The sequence below is a fragment of the Sminthopsis crassicaudata genome, chromosome 3, assembly GCF_048593235.1.
Source record: "Sminthopsis crassicaudata isolate SCR6 chromosome 3, ASM4859323v1, whole genome shotgun sequence".
NCBI lineage: Eukaryota > Metazoa > Chordata > Mammalia > Dasyuromorphia > Dasyuridae > Sminthopsis > Sminthopsis crassicaudata.
Genome location: NC_133619.1, coordinates 621,810,816 through 621,829,244, shown reverse-complemented (window position 1 = coordinate 621,829,244; position 18,429 = coordinate 621,810,816). Strand labels below are relative to the sequence as shown.

The 18,429-nt window shown below is 38.1% G+C and overlaps 1 protein-coding gene across 4 annotated transcripts in view; it reads right to left on the bottom strand.

Annotated features, from left to right (window-relative positions):
- The window catches only part of CLSTN1 (calsyntenin 1), an 85,805-nt gene that overhangs the window by 17,602 nt on the left and 49,774 nt on the right, over window positions 1–18,429 (bottom strand). For 2 of the 4 annotated variants that reach the window (XM_074306339.1, XM_074306337.1), the window contains exons 3-6: window positions 5,292–5,321; window positions 3,938–4,133; window positions 1,726–1,934; window positions 118–267 (exon numbers count right to left, since the gene is read on the bottom strand). In XM_074306339.1, the coding sequence (XP_074162440.1) occupies window positions 118–267; window positions 1,726–1,934; window positions 3,938–4,133; window positions 5,292–5,321 (585 nt within the window). The remainder of the gene's footprint in view (window positions 1–117; window positions 268–1,725; window positions 1,935–3,937; window positions 4,134–5,291; window positions 5,322–18,429) is intronic. The other 2 variants (XM_074306336.1, XM_074306338.1) reach the window with 1 other exon arrangement.

Genomic DNA, 18,429 nt, shown 5'->3' with positions numbered 1-18,429 from the left:
GGCAGGGAGAAAGGAAGAGATTTAGGGCCCAAAAGGCCCCATTATGGCTTGTGATTAGACATTTCTGAGTGTACACAAAAACCCAACAGTGACAGAAGAGGAAAGAGCCAAACAGACCTTGCCAGCCAGGCTTGCACGTGGGTTTCACGCTAATCTTGACCAGCACATCTTCTGTAGCTCTTTTCTTCCCACAGTCATATGCAGTAACTGTCAGCTTATACTGAGGCTCTTTCCCATAGCTTAATTTCTCAGTGTTTTTTATATAACCTGACAAAGGGAGAAAACAATGAAGTCAGAGCAAAAAGCTATTCAGCCTTCACTTCAGCTATCCCATACCCAAATATCAATCTGTATAACTGCCTAAGAGACAACCATATTTTTGAAATAATTAACTCAACTTAATTTACATAACATCTGCATATACAGTAGAGTAAACAAACCTTTAAGAAATGCTAAAGAAGATCCAAAAGCAACAGCAATTTTATCACTTATATTCTTATGGGCTTTATATTTGGTTTATATTTTCACAAAGATGTAAAAATTTGCACACAAGGAAAGACCACTCTGTATAAATTCAAGTACTTTTAATATGAAGTAACCTGTCAGTATTTCTTGCTAAAAGATTCACTTTGTTTAAAAAATAAAATTTGCAAAGAGTAAGAGGTTTTTTTCCCTAAAGAAGCGTACCTAGTGCTAGTATCCAGGTTCAACTTCTCTGAGTTCTTAAAAATTGCCTTTGGTGACATGATCATATAAAAAGGATGTTTTATAACAAATTTAAATTAACCCTATTGTACTTCAAAGGCCTCACTCCTCAACCTGCCTAGAACTAGCAAAAGCTTTTCAATTCCAAGAGTGGGGGGTAAATAGGGAATATGGCTCTCAGATACTAGGAATTAGGCCTCCAAAGACAAACTTATTCATTCATGTTGGTAAAAAAAAAAAGATGTCTGAGAAATAAAGCCTATTAAATGGCTTTTTACTTTTTTAGCTATGAAGGAAAAAGAGGATCTGATGAGAGTATTCTTCAGATTTCAACAAAGACTGGAGTTAAAATTTGAAACAAAATGTAAAGATTATTCCTTGTGTTCCCAAGCTGTGATCAACACCAACATTTTACAAAAGTGTCCAGTCTAAAGATCTGTTTGAAACTGGACAACTCAGAAATGAGCAGGATCAGGAAATCGTTGTATACTTCAACAACAATACTATATGATGATCAATTCTGATGGCTGTGGCCATTTTCAACAATGAGATGAAACAAATCAGTTCCAATAAAGCAGTAATGAACTGAACCCGCTTCACCCAGTGGGAGAACTCTGGGAGATGACTATGAACCACTACAGAGAATTCCCAATCCCTCAATTTTTGTCCGCCTGCATTTTGGATTTCCTTCACAGGCTAATTGTACACTGTTTCAAAGTCTGATTCTTTCTGTTTAGCAAAACAACTGTTTGGTCATGTATACATATATTGTATTTAATTTATACTTTAACATATTTAACATGTATGGGTCAACCTGCCATTTGGGGGAGGGGGAAGGAGGCGAAAAATTAGAACAAAAGGTTTGGTGATTGTCAATGTTGTAAAATTACCTATGCATATATCGGGCAAACAAAAACTATTAAAATTTAAAAACAAAAAGAAACTGGACAACTCAGAAATGAACTCTCTTCTAAGAAAGTGCTAGGGTTTACTAATAAAACTGGCTCCAACTTTCCTTACCATCCTTGTCAACAACGAAGGGCACATCTGGAGTCACAATTTCATAGCTGCAGATCTGGCTGAACTGAGGGGAACAGTCTGCATCCACTGCTTCCACTTTTAAAATGTTGTCATATTTCTTCCCCTCAATAACTGTAGCTTTGTAAGATTTTTCTTTAAATATAGGGGCATATTCATTCACATCATTCACCTGAATATGGACTGTTGCTCTGATAAAGGGAAAAAGGAAAAACAAAAATATCAAACATAGCGTTATTAAAATACATTTTCAGACTCTATTTGATTATCCTCAAGGATGTCATTTCTCCATTTGTATATTTTCTTCTAATACTAATACCTTGTTTTGTTCAAGGTATGTAACTGTGTATATATTATACAATGTAAGTTTCCTTGAGGGATCTGGGCTTTATTCATTTCTGCACACAGAAATGCACATAGTTCAACACACAGTAGGCACTTAATATTTTCTGAATTAATATGAAGATAAAACCAAGCAATCACTATGTTCTTTTAATTCTGAATTAAAAGAAAAGTCAGATAAGGAGACTTGTTGCCTTTTTTTTTTTTTTTTATAACCAAAATGGAATCTTATCTCCACAGATTAAATCAGATGGTTATTAAAAAACACACACAACTGTTCTTTTCTTTTAAGTGAGATAATGTGGGAGGAAGATCAAAATACACAGAAGGGAAAATAAAGAAAAATAAGAGGATAGTTGATTAGACATCTTATCATAAACAGTTAAGAGTAAAAAGAGAGTAGACTTCCTGGGCTCACGCATATAAGTAGAAAGCAGATGAAGGAAGGAACCAAGATGAGACAAAAAAAAGCATGGAAAGAATCCCTTTTGCTTGTGGCTACTACACAGAGTAAGTGCTGTTTCTGGGATGTGTGTGAGGACAGGAGGGGCCTGACCCACAGGCCTCCCAACTTCTAGGTGTCCTGGCAAAGTGTACAAATGAATAACTCAAAAGATAATATTTACTTTTCAAGTGGCTTTTTAAAGCCAACATTAACTATAGAACCATTCCCCTTTCTCTTACAAATTGTCTTTTAAACTCTAAATACTGGCAAGAGGAAAGGAATTGCCAAACTTTTTGACAACTATGAAAATATCATCTAACAGCAAGATTTGGTTTAAAGGAGAATTCTGGAGCAAATGAAAAATAAAAGCTTTTTTTTAAAAAAGGAAATTCTGATGTGGAATTCAAAGACTACTAATCAATGAAAGTTAAGCACCACTGATTCCTCCCAACAGAAAGATCCAAAATAGGGGACAAAGGATGGAAAACTTTTCATCCTCACAACTCAATGAAGTAGGCAAGAAAGATATTTTCACTATTCCCCTCCCCCACAAATGAGGAAACTAAGCCAAAAGTTTCCAGCATTCTTCTTCTTCTTCTTCACTCTAGATTCTAGCCCTTTGGGCCTCCCATGTTCTGAGAGCTCTGGGGCACCCCCCCTCTTAGGTGAAATATGTTCCTTTTAGAACCTTTCCTGACTTTGAATTCACCATTCCAAGTCCAATCTAGGACAAGCTCTTTCTCTGCCCAAACTGTTGGACTCGCTGTCATCTCTCCCCATCTTGTATTTCTCCTCTCTGCACACATCAGAGTCTTCCCCTTCTTTATCTTTGCTCATTCACTGCAGGGACCACCGTATTTTCATCTGTCTCCCCAGACTCTGGAATGTTTGGGGGGCTTACTAAAATTCAGAGAAGGGGCTAACTTATTATAATAAGTGAGGGGGACAGGATACCCTGTGTTGGGATTCTTTCTGTCAAAGGCTCTCTTTTTCCCCTATGGAACTCCTGTCTCCCCAGTACACCCATTCTTTTTTTTTCTTTTTTAACTAAATGGAATGCTTTATTTAAAAAAAAATTAGGCCACTACAGGAGAGATTTCCCCAGGATGTTTCTACAATCCTGAGGCTACAGAAACTCTAGAGTAACTAGAGCAGAGGGGATCAGGTAAAGTTATACCATGAGTAAATATGTTGGCATTTCCAACATAGATATAGACACTTAGTATATCTGTTTAAGGCAATCACTGTTGCCTATGGTTGTAAGCATTGTTGGAAGCTGTTGTCTTGCCACTCATTAGACTCGATGGTAAGAGAGGTTCCAACTCAAGTGTGCCTTTCAGTACACCCATTCTTTATCCCAGCACACACACTCAGCAGGTGGGCCATTTGGCTCACTACCTCACTTACTTGTGAGATTTTTTTGTATTGGCTCCATCTGGTCCCTTCCCACAATCATAGGCCTGGATGGTGAAGGTGTAGTCTTTCTGCAATTCACAGTCCAGTTTCTCTTTGGAGCGAATTATTCCCTCACCAGTGGATTTATCAACGACCACAGCATCAAAAGGGACATTTTGCCCGTGAATTTTAAATCCACATATCTCACCTAAAGAGTCAAAGGAGCACAGGTTAGAATTCCAACCAACTATCCCCTCTGCACATTTCCCCCCCAAAATAAAAGACAACAATTTGGCAGCCAGGGGTTTGTGAGGGTCTGTGGTCAAAGCAAGAACACTGTGCTTTAAAATGGGTGAATTCTGGGAACTTTAGTAAAAAGAAGCATACTCTGGCTTTCCAAGCAACTTGTTTACTTTGCATCCATTCATGCAGGAATACAAAAGAGAAAGAGAAACGTAGACAGGCATTTCACAGGAGTACTTAAGATAGCTCAGGGTGAAAGTGTATCTCATAGAAGCCACAGCCAAGCCCACTGATAACAACTTGGATGTACACCGAGCTACGGGGAATAGCTGGGTAGCCGATTTGACGTGGACCAGAGCAGAAGGTTAAAATGCACAGTTAAAAGCTGAGAGATGAAGAAGCTTCAGTATAGGTTCAGCACCATAATTACAGAAATTCTGTCCGAAAAATCGAAACCACCAAGTCTTCCTGTGCAATGTACCTGACTAAAATTAGGGAACCAAAATAAACTCTTTAAGGAAAAAGGTAGAAATACCAACTTTTCAGGCATCCATTTCAACAGCTATCTACTAATATAGTACAATTTCTCTTAACCAGAACACTCTTTGTAGAGGGAAGGATTTGCTAGATTTCCTTTTCTTTCAGACTTCTTCCTAGCCAACCTGAAAAAAAAACCTGCCTCCGTACTTAATTACAGCTAAATGGATTATTAAAAGTACTCTTTCCATTCTAATACATGGTGAAAGAAAGAAATATTTTGATGATTACATAAAGCTCCACAAAATATTGCATATGGAAATGATTACTTAACTGTTCCAAAATCCCAACTACTAGCAAGATTATTAATAAAAATACAAGTTCTTTTAACACTTAAACAAGTGCAGTATTTAAAAAATTCTACAGTATGACCAGTAGAGTTCAAATGGATGTCTGATTTCCAGATATTTCTAACCAAGGGTTGGTTACATAACAATTTTCATCAATATATTTTAAAATAGAAATAAAGAATAAAATGGGGCAATAGAGCATGACAGGATCTTCTGCTTAAGTGCTGACTCCCCATTTCATAATGGAAGTTAGTGGGTTAATATTCATAAGAGGGATAGAAAGAACCCTTGATCACCTTCTTTGGTGACTGTCACCTCAAAACTCTCTAAAGGGAGAAAAGATAAACCCGAGTCAGTAATACAGAAAGGACTGAAGAAGAGAAAAAATAAGGAACAAGTCAGAGATGCACACATTACACAGAAAAGCTTTGGACAAAAACTTCCCAAGACTGCAGCAGCTGCTGCTGGGATAGCTAGAGCCGAGCTTGAACCTCCAGAACAGCAATGTAGTATTTGCAATTTGAGACTTACCATAAGCTATTGAGAAATTGTGAAAGCAGACTGACTTTCAGATGAAATGCTGCCACAAGGCTCCATTACCCCAGGAGGTGTCAGTAGAGATAAAAACGGACAAGGTTTTATCTTCACAATGAACAATTATGCTCGCCTACTTGTTCTAATTACAGTTTGAAGAATTTCACCTGACAAGCTGTATTCTCCCAGCTAGCTTCTGACTTCATTACTTGAATTTGGAGAAACTAAAAAATTGGAACACAAGGGTTTCCCTTTTCACATTTGGTCTGCTAACTAAATAAATTACACCAGTTTTTCTCTAAGCAAGAGGATAAAATTTCAGCACCTTTTTGGAAAACAGCAATTTAAATTCAAACTGTGAAACTAGCCTGAAAACTGTAGACCAGGTCCTCAAGCACGGTGGCTTTTGTTCCATACATGTGCTGCATTTGTTAGTTTTGTTGCATCTGTGTGTGTTCGTGCATGTGCATATAACTAATCAAGGAGATGCCAGTGTCAAGAGGGCCTGATCTTTATGCCTATCTTACTATGTATATATATGTACGGAAAGGGTGAGGCAGTTGTAGGGTCAGAGTACTACTTCTTAATATTGGAGCCAAAGATCAAAGCTGTCCTCCAAAAACACCAAATAAAACATAAAAGATAAAAATTTTGGCAAGACTATTTCACTGAGAAGGATAATGTCTGGCTACTTTTCAGAATCCCCTTTTTTTCTGGGCCTGGACAAGTTCAACCATCCTGAAATTGCCCATTAATGAAAGTGATGCAGAACCCTCAAATATCAGGGGTCGGCTAGTCCAGTGACTCTCAAAGTGTGGTCCAGAGAATCTTGGGAGTCTCTGAAACCCTTTCAGAGGGTCTAGAACAGGGGTTTTCAAACTACGGCCCGCAGGCCAGATGTGGCCCGCTGAGGACGATTATGCGGCCCACTGGGTTATGGCAAATGGGCTGAGCGGCAGAGACAGAGTGTGAGCCTTTGTTTTTACTATAGTCCAGCCCTCCAACAGTCTGAGGGGCAGTGAACTGGCCCCCTATTTTAAAAGTTTGAGGACCACTGGATTAGAAATTTCAGATTTATTTTTATTTCTAATATGGTAAATATCCTCCTCAGTGAAATAGTCTTGCCAGAAGGTTTAATCTCTCTTCCACAGGATATTTCTTCATCTAGCTAAAGATAGCAATAACATGCTCTCTCCTCCAGCCTCTTCCAAGCCTTCATTAGACTAAACACCACTAATTCCTTCAACCAATACGGCATAGACAAAGCTCTTCACCAAGAACTTTCCCAAAAATATAGCTTCCAAAATTGAACATAAACTTCAAGATATATAGAGAAGCACAGGTTACCCCAAGATTACTGCTTCTCTATGGCAGAGCCCAAGTCTATCTCAATTCAATTTTCTTGGCTGCCACATCTCATTGCTGACTTATGCTAGGCTTGCAAGCCCCTCAACCCTCAGGTTGTTTTTTTAAGTAAGCTCATCTCCAATCAGATTTGAACCATTCTACCCTTGTAAAGTTGAGTTTTTCCTCTAGATATACGAATTTCATTTATCTTTGTTAAATCCTGATTTAATAACATAATTGTTCTTGCTTCTCCTTTGTTTCAGAAGAGAACCAATGACATCAGGAAGGTGATGTCCTGACTTACAAGAGAACTGGATTTCAGTGAAGCAGGGCTGTGCAAAGTCATCAGTTGCATTCTCTCCTCCGGAGTCACTGGACTCCAGTGGCAACACATAGGTCAGGACAGCTGGTGATTATCCTAGCTTTGTATCACTTACAAATTTAAGAAGCTTGCACTCTGGGTCACATGGTCATTAATAAAAATGAGCTTTTAAAAATGTTAAGGGAAAGATTGAAAGCGCTATGGCATCTTATTTAGAGAAAAAAGGAACAGGAATGATTTGAAGCAGGGTTAAGAGGGATTGAAGCAAAGAGCTTAGAAGAAACAAATCATATGACCACAGAAAGCCAGGTTAAGCCAGAGAACACAAAACTCCCTCCCGATGGCAGGTGTCCCAGGTGCATTTTTCAAGCCTGATTCTCTAACTTAATGGATAACAGTTTATAACTCAAGATGGATGATCTGCCTGGCAGAAGGAAATAAAAAAATAAAATAATAAAAAAGACCACAGTCTAAAAAAGGGGCATCTTGGGGGAATGGAAAATGTCAGGAAGACTATGTCACTGCTCTGCTCAAGAATGTTTGATGCTTCCCTCCTGCCTCTAGCATCAAATACAAACACCTCTACTTTGTCTCCAAAGTCCTTCCAAATCAGGCTCTGCTCTATGTCCCTTTCATAATACTCTGTTCCAAACGGATGGTTCTACGGGTTCAGAACACCATTTCCCATCTTCAGTCTTTGTACTGGCAAATGCATGGGGAAAACACTTTCCTTGTCATACAACTTCTCAGAAGTCTGTGGCTCCCTCAAAGTCTGGCTGTGGTAACAACCCTCTCTGAGAAAGGGCTTGCACCCTCTGATCTGTGTGTACATTTGGGAGCTCCTGATGAACAGCCCTTCTCCCAATACAAATCATTGCCTTGGAAAGTTGTCTGGTTCACTGAACCAGACTTGTGCTTGAACCCAGGCATTCTAACTCCAAAACCAAGTCCCCAGGCTGATACCAAGTCACACCTACTGACAAAATGTAAATACCATCACAGCAGGGACAGCTTTATTTTTTTTCCTCTGCATCCATCTTACATGCCATGTAAGGAGTAGACATTTAAAAAGTACTTGCTAGGATGTCCTGGTTTCTTCTTGCTTTAAATTCAATTCATGAAGCAGCATGGTGTTACAGAAAGTGTAGATTTGCAATCTGAAGACCTGAGCTTAAATCTTGGCACTATAAATTACCAACACTGTGAAGAAATTTTTTTTGGCTTTTTTATCTATTAAATGAGAGAATTGGATAAATGACCACCTACTTCCCTAACAGCTTTAAACTTATAATCCTGTGTTAAAAAGCACAGCATGGGAAATTCAGCATAGATCCCTAGGATTTCTACAGAAGATCCACTTTTCAAGTTGATATTAATGACCACTCAGAGTGTCTAGCCATTAATCAATTCCATATCCATAACAAGAGAAATGTTATAAAATATTTTGTTAAAATTCCGGCAAATTCTAACTATCACATTCTCCTTGAATACAGATTTATAAGCCCATCAAAAAATTAAAAAGTTAATCTGGAATATCTCAGTTTTCACAAAACCATATTGGTCTTTTGTAATCACCACTTTCTTTTTTGGACAGTCACTAATCATTGCTTTAATAAGAGTCTAGAAACTTACCAAGAATCAAAGCTAAATTCATAATATATAGATTCTACTGAATTCTATGATGTAAAGACTAGGCCTAGATTTGTTCTTGTCCTTTCCTACAACTCTTCTCTGGTTCTCTGAGCTTATGCAAAGATGATGGACCATAAATAACAGTTTCCAGTTACTTCCATACCCTAAGATGTCCAGGCCAGAAAATATAACCTAATTATGGTACTGAGGCATATATTACCCTTCTGTGTCTTAACTTATCTTACCTATCAACTCTCTGTTAGTTAATTCTATTCTCTTCTCCACCTGAAAAACTATTTCACTGGGTTGAGAAAATGGAACCAAAGTAGGAGTGGAAAAGTTCTGCTGCCTCTTCAGTTATCCTCCAATCTGCACCAAACACTCCTGTCTTTAATCTTCCTCTTCACCCAAAATAATAACAAAGGGCAATAAAGACAAAACATCTGCTTTTCTTAGCTTTTCTTGCCCTCTTGGGGTGACTTTAAGCGACAACATTCTTGCTATACTCTTATAGGTCCCCACCATGCTTCTGTATTTACCTTCTGCCCTTGTTTCATCTTCTGTGTAAATCTTGTGAAATTCACTCCAAAGAATTTTTAAGTACTACTTATGTGCCAGGCACTGTGCTCAGCACTGGGAATATAAAGACAAAATGAAAAATAGTCAGGGGATTATAATCTTAATTCTAAAGAGCAGACATGGAAGCCAGCAAGTAGTCTTGGAGAGCACAAAAGCAAAGAAATGAGTCTAAAAAGGCAGCCTGAAGCTGGTGAGGGAAAAACTGTCAATGTCAATGGGGCCACCAAAGATTCTGGAGCAGAAGACTGACATGGTCAAATGCTTGCTTTAGTTATTCTGGAAGTGAGCAGATCCAGGAGAACACAATAACAGAGCCAATATAAAATGATCAACTTTGATAAACTTAATTCTTCTCAGCAATACAATGATCTAAGACAATTCCGAAAAATTCATGATAGAAAATGCCATCCACATCCAGAGAAAGAACTATGGCGTCTGAATGCAGATTAAAGCCTACATACTATTTTGGGGGTTTTTTTGTTGTTGTTGTTTTTTTCCTTTCTCGTGGTTTTTCTCTCTTATTCTGATTCTTTTTTTTAACAGCATGAATAATATAGAAATATATCTAATATGATTGTATCTAATATGATTGTACATGTATATTCCATATCAGATTGCTTGCTGTTTGGGGGGAGGGGAGGAAAAGAGAGAGAAAAAAATTGAGGAGGAATAAGTGTTGCTGCTGGTGATCACAGAGGTGGTGGTTATTTTATGGCAGATCCGGCTCAAGCCTAAGCTTCCAGGTCACAGCCCCAAATATCAGCACTGCTTCTTTGGACAGCTCCCTTTTCCCTCCAATAACATGTTTAAAAGCTTTCCATCTCTCTTGAGCTGATTTCCTGGACAGAATTTTAGTCCATGGGCTCCTGCCTAGCCTGAGTTAGAACCACTCAGAATCCATTCACTCAAAATCTAGATTAATATGCCAGAATCTTCCCAATCTTTAAAGAGATATTCTATTGTCTATAGGAAATTAGCACAAGATAAAATGACTTGTTCACAATGATAAGGTTAATAGATAGATAAGAGTTTATTAATTGCATACTATGTGCCAGGCATTGTGTTAAAAAAAACCCAGGATAAAAATACGAGGATGTAAAATATCCTTAAGGAGCATATATTTAAATAAGGAAAGACAATACACAAAGAGGGCTGATAGAAAACTGGCAGGAGTAGTGGTGGAAAGGAAAGTGATATGGTGTTAGCATAGCCAGGAAGTGATATGTCACTTTGATTTCTGGGTGATGTAAGATGAAAGCTCATTTAATGCTGGCTAATATCTAAGATGAGCATACTGGGGCAAAGTCCAAGGTTCTGGTGGAAGGGGGAATAAAATGGTGCTAGTAGCAAAGTATGAAAAATGTCAGAGGTAATACTGGACCTGGATCTTGAGTGGCTCCAAGTTTAGAACTTCTTTCTACTATATCAACCCATCATTTATGATCAAGAAAAGTAATACAGAAAGAAGTTAAGTACTTTACTTCCCTACAGGAAGCTGGACAGAGGAAAAGCCAAGAAAAGAATCCAGATGCCATGACTCCCAGCCTCCTGCTCATCTCACTAAATTCAATTGTCTTCAATTCAAGTCAGTATTAAGTGATGGTTTGAAAAGCATATGGAATAAGGAAATATGAGAGAATGACTTTATCATTCTAACCAATTAAAACAATATTCTCAAGGCTCCTTCCCATTCAAAATCTGCCTGTTAAGCCAACTTCTAATCTCAAGAAACATTCATATCATATGCAATGTGTAAAATTAAGAATGCATTTATATCCACAACTAATGATTTTTAGGATCATAAGACAGAAGTAGAAAGGTCCTGAGAGATAATCTAATTCAACTCCCCCATTATGCAGATGAAAATTCTAAGGCTCAAGAGTTTAAATGATTTGCCCAAGAGCAAACTAGTAGTAAAAGCCAGGGCTAATAAATATTTAAACACATCTCTTATTAGCTAAGGAAATTAACATTCAATACCCTAGTAACAAGGCTGAATATCTACAAATATACCATATTAACCTAAAGAACATAATTTTAAAGCATACATATGACCAATACCTAATGTATTATAGAAAAGTCCTATCATCTAGTGTGAAAACCTTACTATTGAATTCACTCTTCCTGCTAAATTAACATAGAATTTTCAGTTTATTAATAATTTTAGACAAGATGTGCCTGATTTAAAAATTGTGTAGGATTCAGACCGGATCATTGACAGTAAAGACTCTACCCCTCTAAACAATAAAGACTTCAGAGTCAGAACTTTTAAAATTGTGTGGCTCTCATTCACGTGAACTCAAAAGCTTTGATTCAATAATGATGATGAGCTTTAGAAAAATTAAGTGTCTGGGAATCAACTATCACAGAAAAACAAATTTCTGTAATATTAATGCAGTTTTTAGCCATTTGATTCCATGTAAAAGATAGTCTGCTTTTCAAAACAAAATCAAACCAAATGATTCCAATTTTTAAATTTTTCATATTTTTTATCACTTTGCAAAAACTACTGTATAAGATTAAAAAGAAATTAAGCATGAACTTATAAAAGCCACTTTTATATGTAAGGTAGAAGAGTAGATCAAGTACTAAGCCTATTAAGGAAGATCCCAGTTCAAATTTTGTACTGGGTGGCCCTAGTAAAGTCAATTCACCTCTGCCTGCCTCAGTTTCCTCATTAGTAAAATGGGGATAATATCACCTACTTTCCAGGATTGTTGTCAGGATCAAATGAAAGAATATAAAATGCTTCATAAAATTTACAATACTATATAAATGCTGTTATTGCTTTAAGTTTATTTTGTTAGTTCTGTTATTTTCACATGATCTAATATTGATAGAAATCTTGACATCGCTGCCAGTAAAGACAATTCTTAGTTCTGTACCTAACTAAAGTACTTCATTAAAAATTATACAATATCCACTGACTTCAATATACAAAATTCAGGTGTCAGTGATCTAATATTATTCACAAAATGTCAGCAAAATATTGGGGTTTTTTAAGTAACATTTCCTCATTTGATACTGATAGGAACCCAGGCTGGGAAGATTAGCTGACTTCTGCCATTTTATAAAGAAATGGAGGCCCAGAGATAATGTGATTTCCCCAAGGCCCCACTAACAAACAGCTTATTTTTCAGGGGCCTTATTCTTCCCTCCACAAAACGCCTGGGAGAAGAGGGGAGAGAACAAGCATTTACAGACTGCTCCTACTATACAATTACTTTACAATAGGTCCTCGCAACAATCCTGGTTGGCGAATTATTATCCCCATTTCATAGATGGACAAGACTGAGCATAAGTGAAATGTCTTGCCCAGCCAGGGTCATGTTAGAACTCAGGCCCTTCTGCCTCTAGGCCGAGTGATCTGTGCCTTATAGAGGCCCCCTAGCGGCTGTCCTGGAGCTCTGCACACTAAGGACTCTGAGTAAACTGTTATCTGGGCCAGGGGAGAGCAGCTGAGCGGGCTACAGACACTGACTAGAGCTGTCCCACCTCCCCCAGTCCCCCCATCCCCGGGCCTGTTCTCAGGAACCCTAAAGAAAAGGCTTCAGACAGTATAGTCTTTATTTTCAAAGCCTGCTCTTAATGCTTCTGATGGGACTCAGGAGAAAGCCTCCTTAGCTATCTCCCTTTTAACAGTCCTCCTCCAGGCTCCTCTGGCCCTCCTTCTGATAGAAGAATCCCAAGGGCAGATCATTCACTCTGCTGCTGCTTGGGGCTTGCAGGATTGCCTGGCATTTCATGGGCTCCTAAATCCATGGCCAGGCAGGACTGGAGAGGTCGAGTTCAAAGTCCAGAAGAAGCGTCAAGCCCTGAGCTGGATTAAAGTGTAACTGAGAAATCTTTAACAAAATAAATGACTACACTAAGACACAAGGAATCCTTATGTCTGGTTTAACAGCCCCATTTTGAGGTGAGTTTAACACCTCCCACCTTTCTATACAATGAGATAAGTGATTGGCCCATGATCACAGATGGAGTCAGGGTCCATTAGAATCTAGGTCTAGGAGCTCCAAATTCAGCCTTGCATCACACTGTCTCCAGATTGAGGGGGTCCTTCATAAACTGCCTCCAATCCACCTCCTACGTTTCCCACTGTTTTTTTTTTAAAGGATCAACATTCCAGTCCAAGCTTTTTTTTTTTTTTTTTTTTTTTTTTTTTTTTTTTAATTTTTTAAGTGAGGTAATTGGGGTTAAGTGACTTGCCCAGGGCCACACAGCTAGGAAATACTAAGTGTCTGAGGTCATATTTGAACTCAGATTCGTCTGACTTCAGGGCCAGTGCTCTATCCCTTGTACCATCTAGCTCTCCCTTTAATCAGCAGCTTCTTGATTTTGTGCTGACTGCCCTCTCCCACCCCAGAGCTAAAGACACAGTGACCTCTCTGAGAAAGATAATCTCATCTCTGCACCTACTGGAACCTTTCCCTTCATTCCACAACCAGATCTTGGGAACTACATTCTTTCCCCCACTCAAAAAACACTCACTCACACCATCCGTCTTTACTACCTTTCATCCTCCTATCCTTCTTCCCTTTCACGGCTAAACTGAAGAAGCAAGAATTGGTCCCTGAACTTTCTCTCCTTCTCCCCTTTTCTTAACTTTCTACAGCAAGGGTGGGGAATGTACAGCCCACAGTCCACATAAGGCCTACAAAATCATTTGCTAAGGCAACCACAGGTGATGAGCTGAAAGCTAGGTGCAACTTCTCATGGCTTGACTTGTATGAATTGATCATTTTCCCTGTCCACAAATGGCCCTTGGCAGAAAAGAGGTATACCCCACTCTACAGTATAGCTTTTAAACCTCACCATTTAACTGAACAGAATTCTCCATGACCAGTGGTCAAAGCACCAAACATAAAAGTGTTTTCTCTGTCCTGATCTTTCTTTTATATCATGTTTCAAAGTTTACAAAGGGCTTTACAAATATAACCTCAAAACATCCCAAGGAAATAACTGTTGTTATTATCCCTGTTTTGTAGATGAGAAAACTGAGGCACACAGAGCACCTGCCCAGACACCTAGCTAGTGTCATATTACATTTTAATTCAGATCTTGCTGACTCCAGATCGAATGCTCCAAACACAGCATTCCCCTTTTACTTGATTTCCTCCCTTGTACTCCATGAGCCAGGGCAGAGGGCTCCTTAGCTGCCTCCCCTCCTAGAATGCCTCTCCTCCTCAGCTTCCTAGCTTCCTTCAAATCTCAGCTAAAACTCCCACCTTTCACAAGAAATTTTCTCTGCTCCTTCTCTTGGAGATTTATCTCCAATTTAACTGGAGGGGGAGGAGAGGATAATATCTTACTTAAATGGAACTGTGTACATCTTCATATTCGAATATAAATTCTCTGAGGGCAGAGAATTTTTTAAATCTTTCTTTGTCCCACAAATTAATTATCTTCCAAACTGAACTTGCTACCTTTATTCATAAATCTTCCCCTCTCTTCTAAACTTCCCTGCTTCTGTCAAAGGCACCATGGTCCCAGTTCTCTAGGTCTGTAACCATGGCATTACCCTCAGCTTTTCAGTATCTTTCATCCCACACATCTATCCAATCAATTTCCAAACTTGCCATTTCTACCATTACATCATCTTTTACATATGACCCCTTCTCATATAGCAACCATCTCAATTCAGGCCTTCAGAACCTCTCCTCAAAGTACTGTAACAACCTCCTAACTAGTCTCCTTGACTCAGGCCTCTCCCTCTCCAATCTAGCCTACCCTGATGCAAAAGTATTTTCCTTATATGCAGATCTAACCATGTCTTTGCCCAACTCAGATAACTCCAATCCTCTAAAGGCTTCTGGGGAAAAAATGAGAAATTCCTGTTTAGCTCTTAAAAACCCCACATGACTTAGCCCCAACATACCTTTCTCATTATTAGGCATTCCTCCTCACAGACTGGCCATCCCTGTGTGCCTTTGCACTGAGCATCCCAAATAACCCAGAATGCACTCCCCTTCTTTACTTCAGCTTCTTTTCTTCCTTTAAAAACTGCTCACCTAAGAATTGTGAACGGATCCAACCATTCTGGAGAGCAGTTTGAAATTATGCTCAAAAAGTTATCAAACTGTGCATACCCTTTGATCCAGCAGTGTTTTTACTGGGCTTACATCCCAAAGATACATTAAAGAAAGGAAAGGGACCTGTGTGTGCAAAATGTTTATGGAAGCCGTTTTTGTAGTGGCTAGAAACTGGAAAATGAGTGGATGCCCATTAATTGGAGAATGGCTGAATAAATCGTGGCATATGAATGTTATTGAATATTATAATTTGATAAGAAATGACCAGCAAGATGAATACCGAGAGGCTTGGAGAGACTTACATGAACTGATGTTGAGTGAAATGAGCAGAACTAGGAGATCATTATACACTTTAACAACAATACTATATGATGATCAATTCTGATGGCTCTCTTCACCAATGAGAGGATCCAAATCAGTTCGAATTGTTAAGTAATGAAGAGAACCAGCTACACCCAGCAAAAGAACTATGGGAAATGAGAATTTCCACTCTATCTGTTATTGTCTGCTTGCATTTTTCTTTTCCTTCTCGGGTCATTTTTACATTCTTTTAAAATCAATTTTTCTTGTACAGCAAGATAACTGTATAAATATGTATACATATATTGTATTTAACATGTACTTTAACATATTTAACATGTATTGGACTCCCTGCCATCTAGGGGAGGGAGTGGGGGGAAGGAGAGGAAAAATTGGAACAGAAGGTTTCACAAGGTTCAATGATAAAAAAATTACCCATGCATATGTTTTGTAAATAAAAAGCTATAATAAAAAAAAAACTGTTCACCTACACCTTCTGCAGGAAGCCCTACATGATCCCCTTTCACCCAAACCAGTGCCCTTTCTCCCAAACTATTTAATTATATTAAATTTAAATTTACCTACTTGGTGGGTATTTTATCATTCATATTATATTTCTGTTGCACATATTTTCATGTGTACTTTCTGTCTCCCCAATTAGAATGTGCGCATCATTCTCTGTACTTGTCCAGCACAGGGCCTGGCACAGTCAATATTTGTTGACTTGACAGGGATCTCTTGGTGTGGAAGCTCCCTCCAGCACTGATGCTCTGCGGGCACAGTCCCCATCGTTGTTTAGGGGCACTGAGAAGTCTGGTGGCCTACATTCTCACAGCTAATACCTAACAGGTACATGCCCGAACCAGATAACCTCTTGGCTGGGAAGCTCCTTCTGGCAGACTGTTGCTCCCCAGGGGAGGCCCTCCCATCTCCAGAAAGGTTCGTGGACAGTTTCTAACCCCTACCTCACATCCATCCTCCTGTGGGAGAGTGACAATGTAAAGTTAACGACATCATTGATTACCTTTTGGAAGCTGATTTACACAAATCAGAAAGAAAAATGAAGATCACGTGGAGAAGTTAAGTAGTTTCTAATCGACTTCATCTCAATCTAACAAAGTTTCCTATAGCTAGTCCTAAATTTTACAATGTAAGCCATTAACTGATTCTGCAAAATGTCAAATCTTCAAGCTGGGATGTCAAAGCAAAAGAATGGCAACCATGACATCTTCCCAATAGCTAAGAGAGAACAGTTTTTTAATCAAGTCACAAAGATGCTTATTCTGATTTCTAAGTCTGAGTTAAACTAGAGGGTCCCAGAATTCAAACAATTTGAAGATCACTGATAATGCTTATGCCTTACCTTGCATCCTCATTAGGATCTACAAGTCATTTTAATCTTTTACTTCCTTGCCCATAAATGTTAATGTTTTGACAGTACTTTGGAGTGTAATTAAAATCTAGAAATCAGTTATTTAAAAAAAACAATTTTGCATTTTCTTCTGTTTTGAATATCACCCACATTTCCCAATGGAGCTCTCTCCCTTTATGAACCATTCCTTTAAATGGAAAAAACAAAACAAAACAAAAAACAACAACAACAACAAAAAACACCTTACTAGCTTGATGTGATTTCTTTGTAACAAATAGTGGCTGGACAGGAAGCTATCAGCCAAAAGAACATATTATTAACTAAATTTAAAACATGGGCAGCCCTGAACAAATTAATGTCTGCAAGTCAGCCCCAATAAAGTACAATCTGCTATTTGATAGTAAAATAAATCAAAAGACCACTACATCACCTCATCTGACCAATCTGTTTTACATAACACAAAAACACTCCAGGTAAGCAAATGGCCATGAAAGGTCAGTTAATGCAACTACCAACCTACTCCTCATATTTAGTTTATATTTTAATTTTTATTTTAAAAATTTAAAAACAAAGAAGTTGTGACGATTGAGTTTTACAATAGTTTATTAAAAATCTGTGCTCATTTAGGCCAGAGGGAGAATGTGCATTCTCAACCAAGAAAAGTTTTTAAGTTAACTGACTCTAAAAGGTCTTTATTACTGTGACCAAATTGTAACCAACATCTTACTAAAGTCCTCACACTTAGCCACCCACACTAACTAATGCTGCTGGACAACTGATATTGTTCTTTGCTTCCAGAGGCGGCTGGGTGAGAGAAAGAACAGTTTATTTGTTATAAAGAGTCTGTTGTATTCTACTTATAAAAGGACAAATAAAGTTCATTTTTCTTGATTTTGTCCTAAGAAATATATCAGATGGTGTGGTCATTAAGACTGCTCAATGCTCAAGATAAGTATTATTTGATTCATGAAAAATAAGGATAAAAAATGGTGCTGGCCTGCTATTCATGCTATAAACAAACTATCTCCTTAATAAAATGTTTTTACTTTTTCATGAAACTTATCCACTTATTTTATTTTTGGCTTTCTACTGCCAATCACTAACACAGTATTATCTGGCATATATTATTAAATACTCATTGAAATAAATCTCTGATGATATTATCAACCATAATATTGAAAGGAATAACTCTTATACTGCTGAATTAAACAATATCCCAAATCTGACTGCAGATCCTTCCTTGCCCCACCTAGATCTATTTAAACAACTCCTTGAAGACTATTCTGCAATTAATGCCAAGCAAATAGATGGGCAAA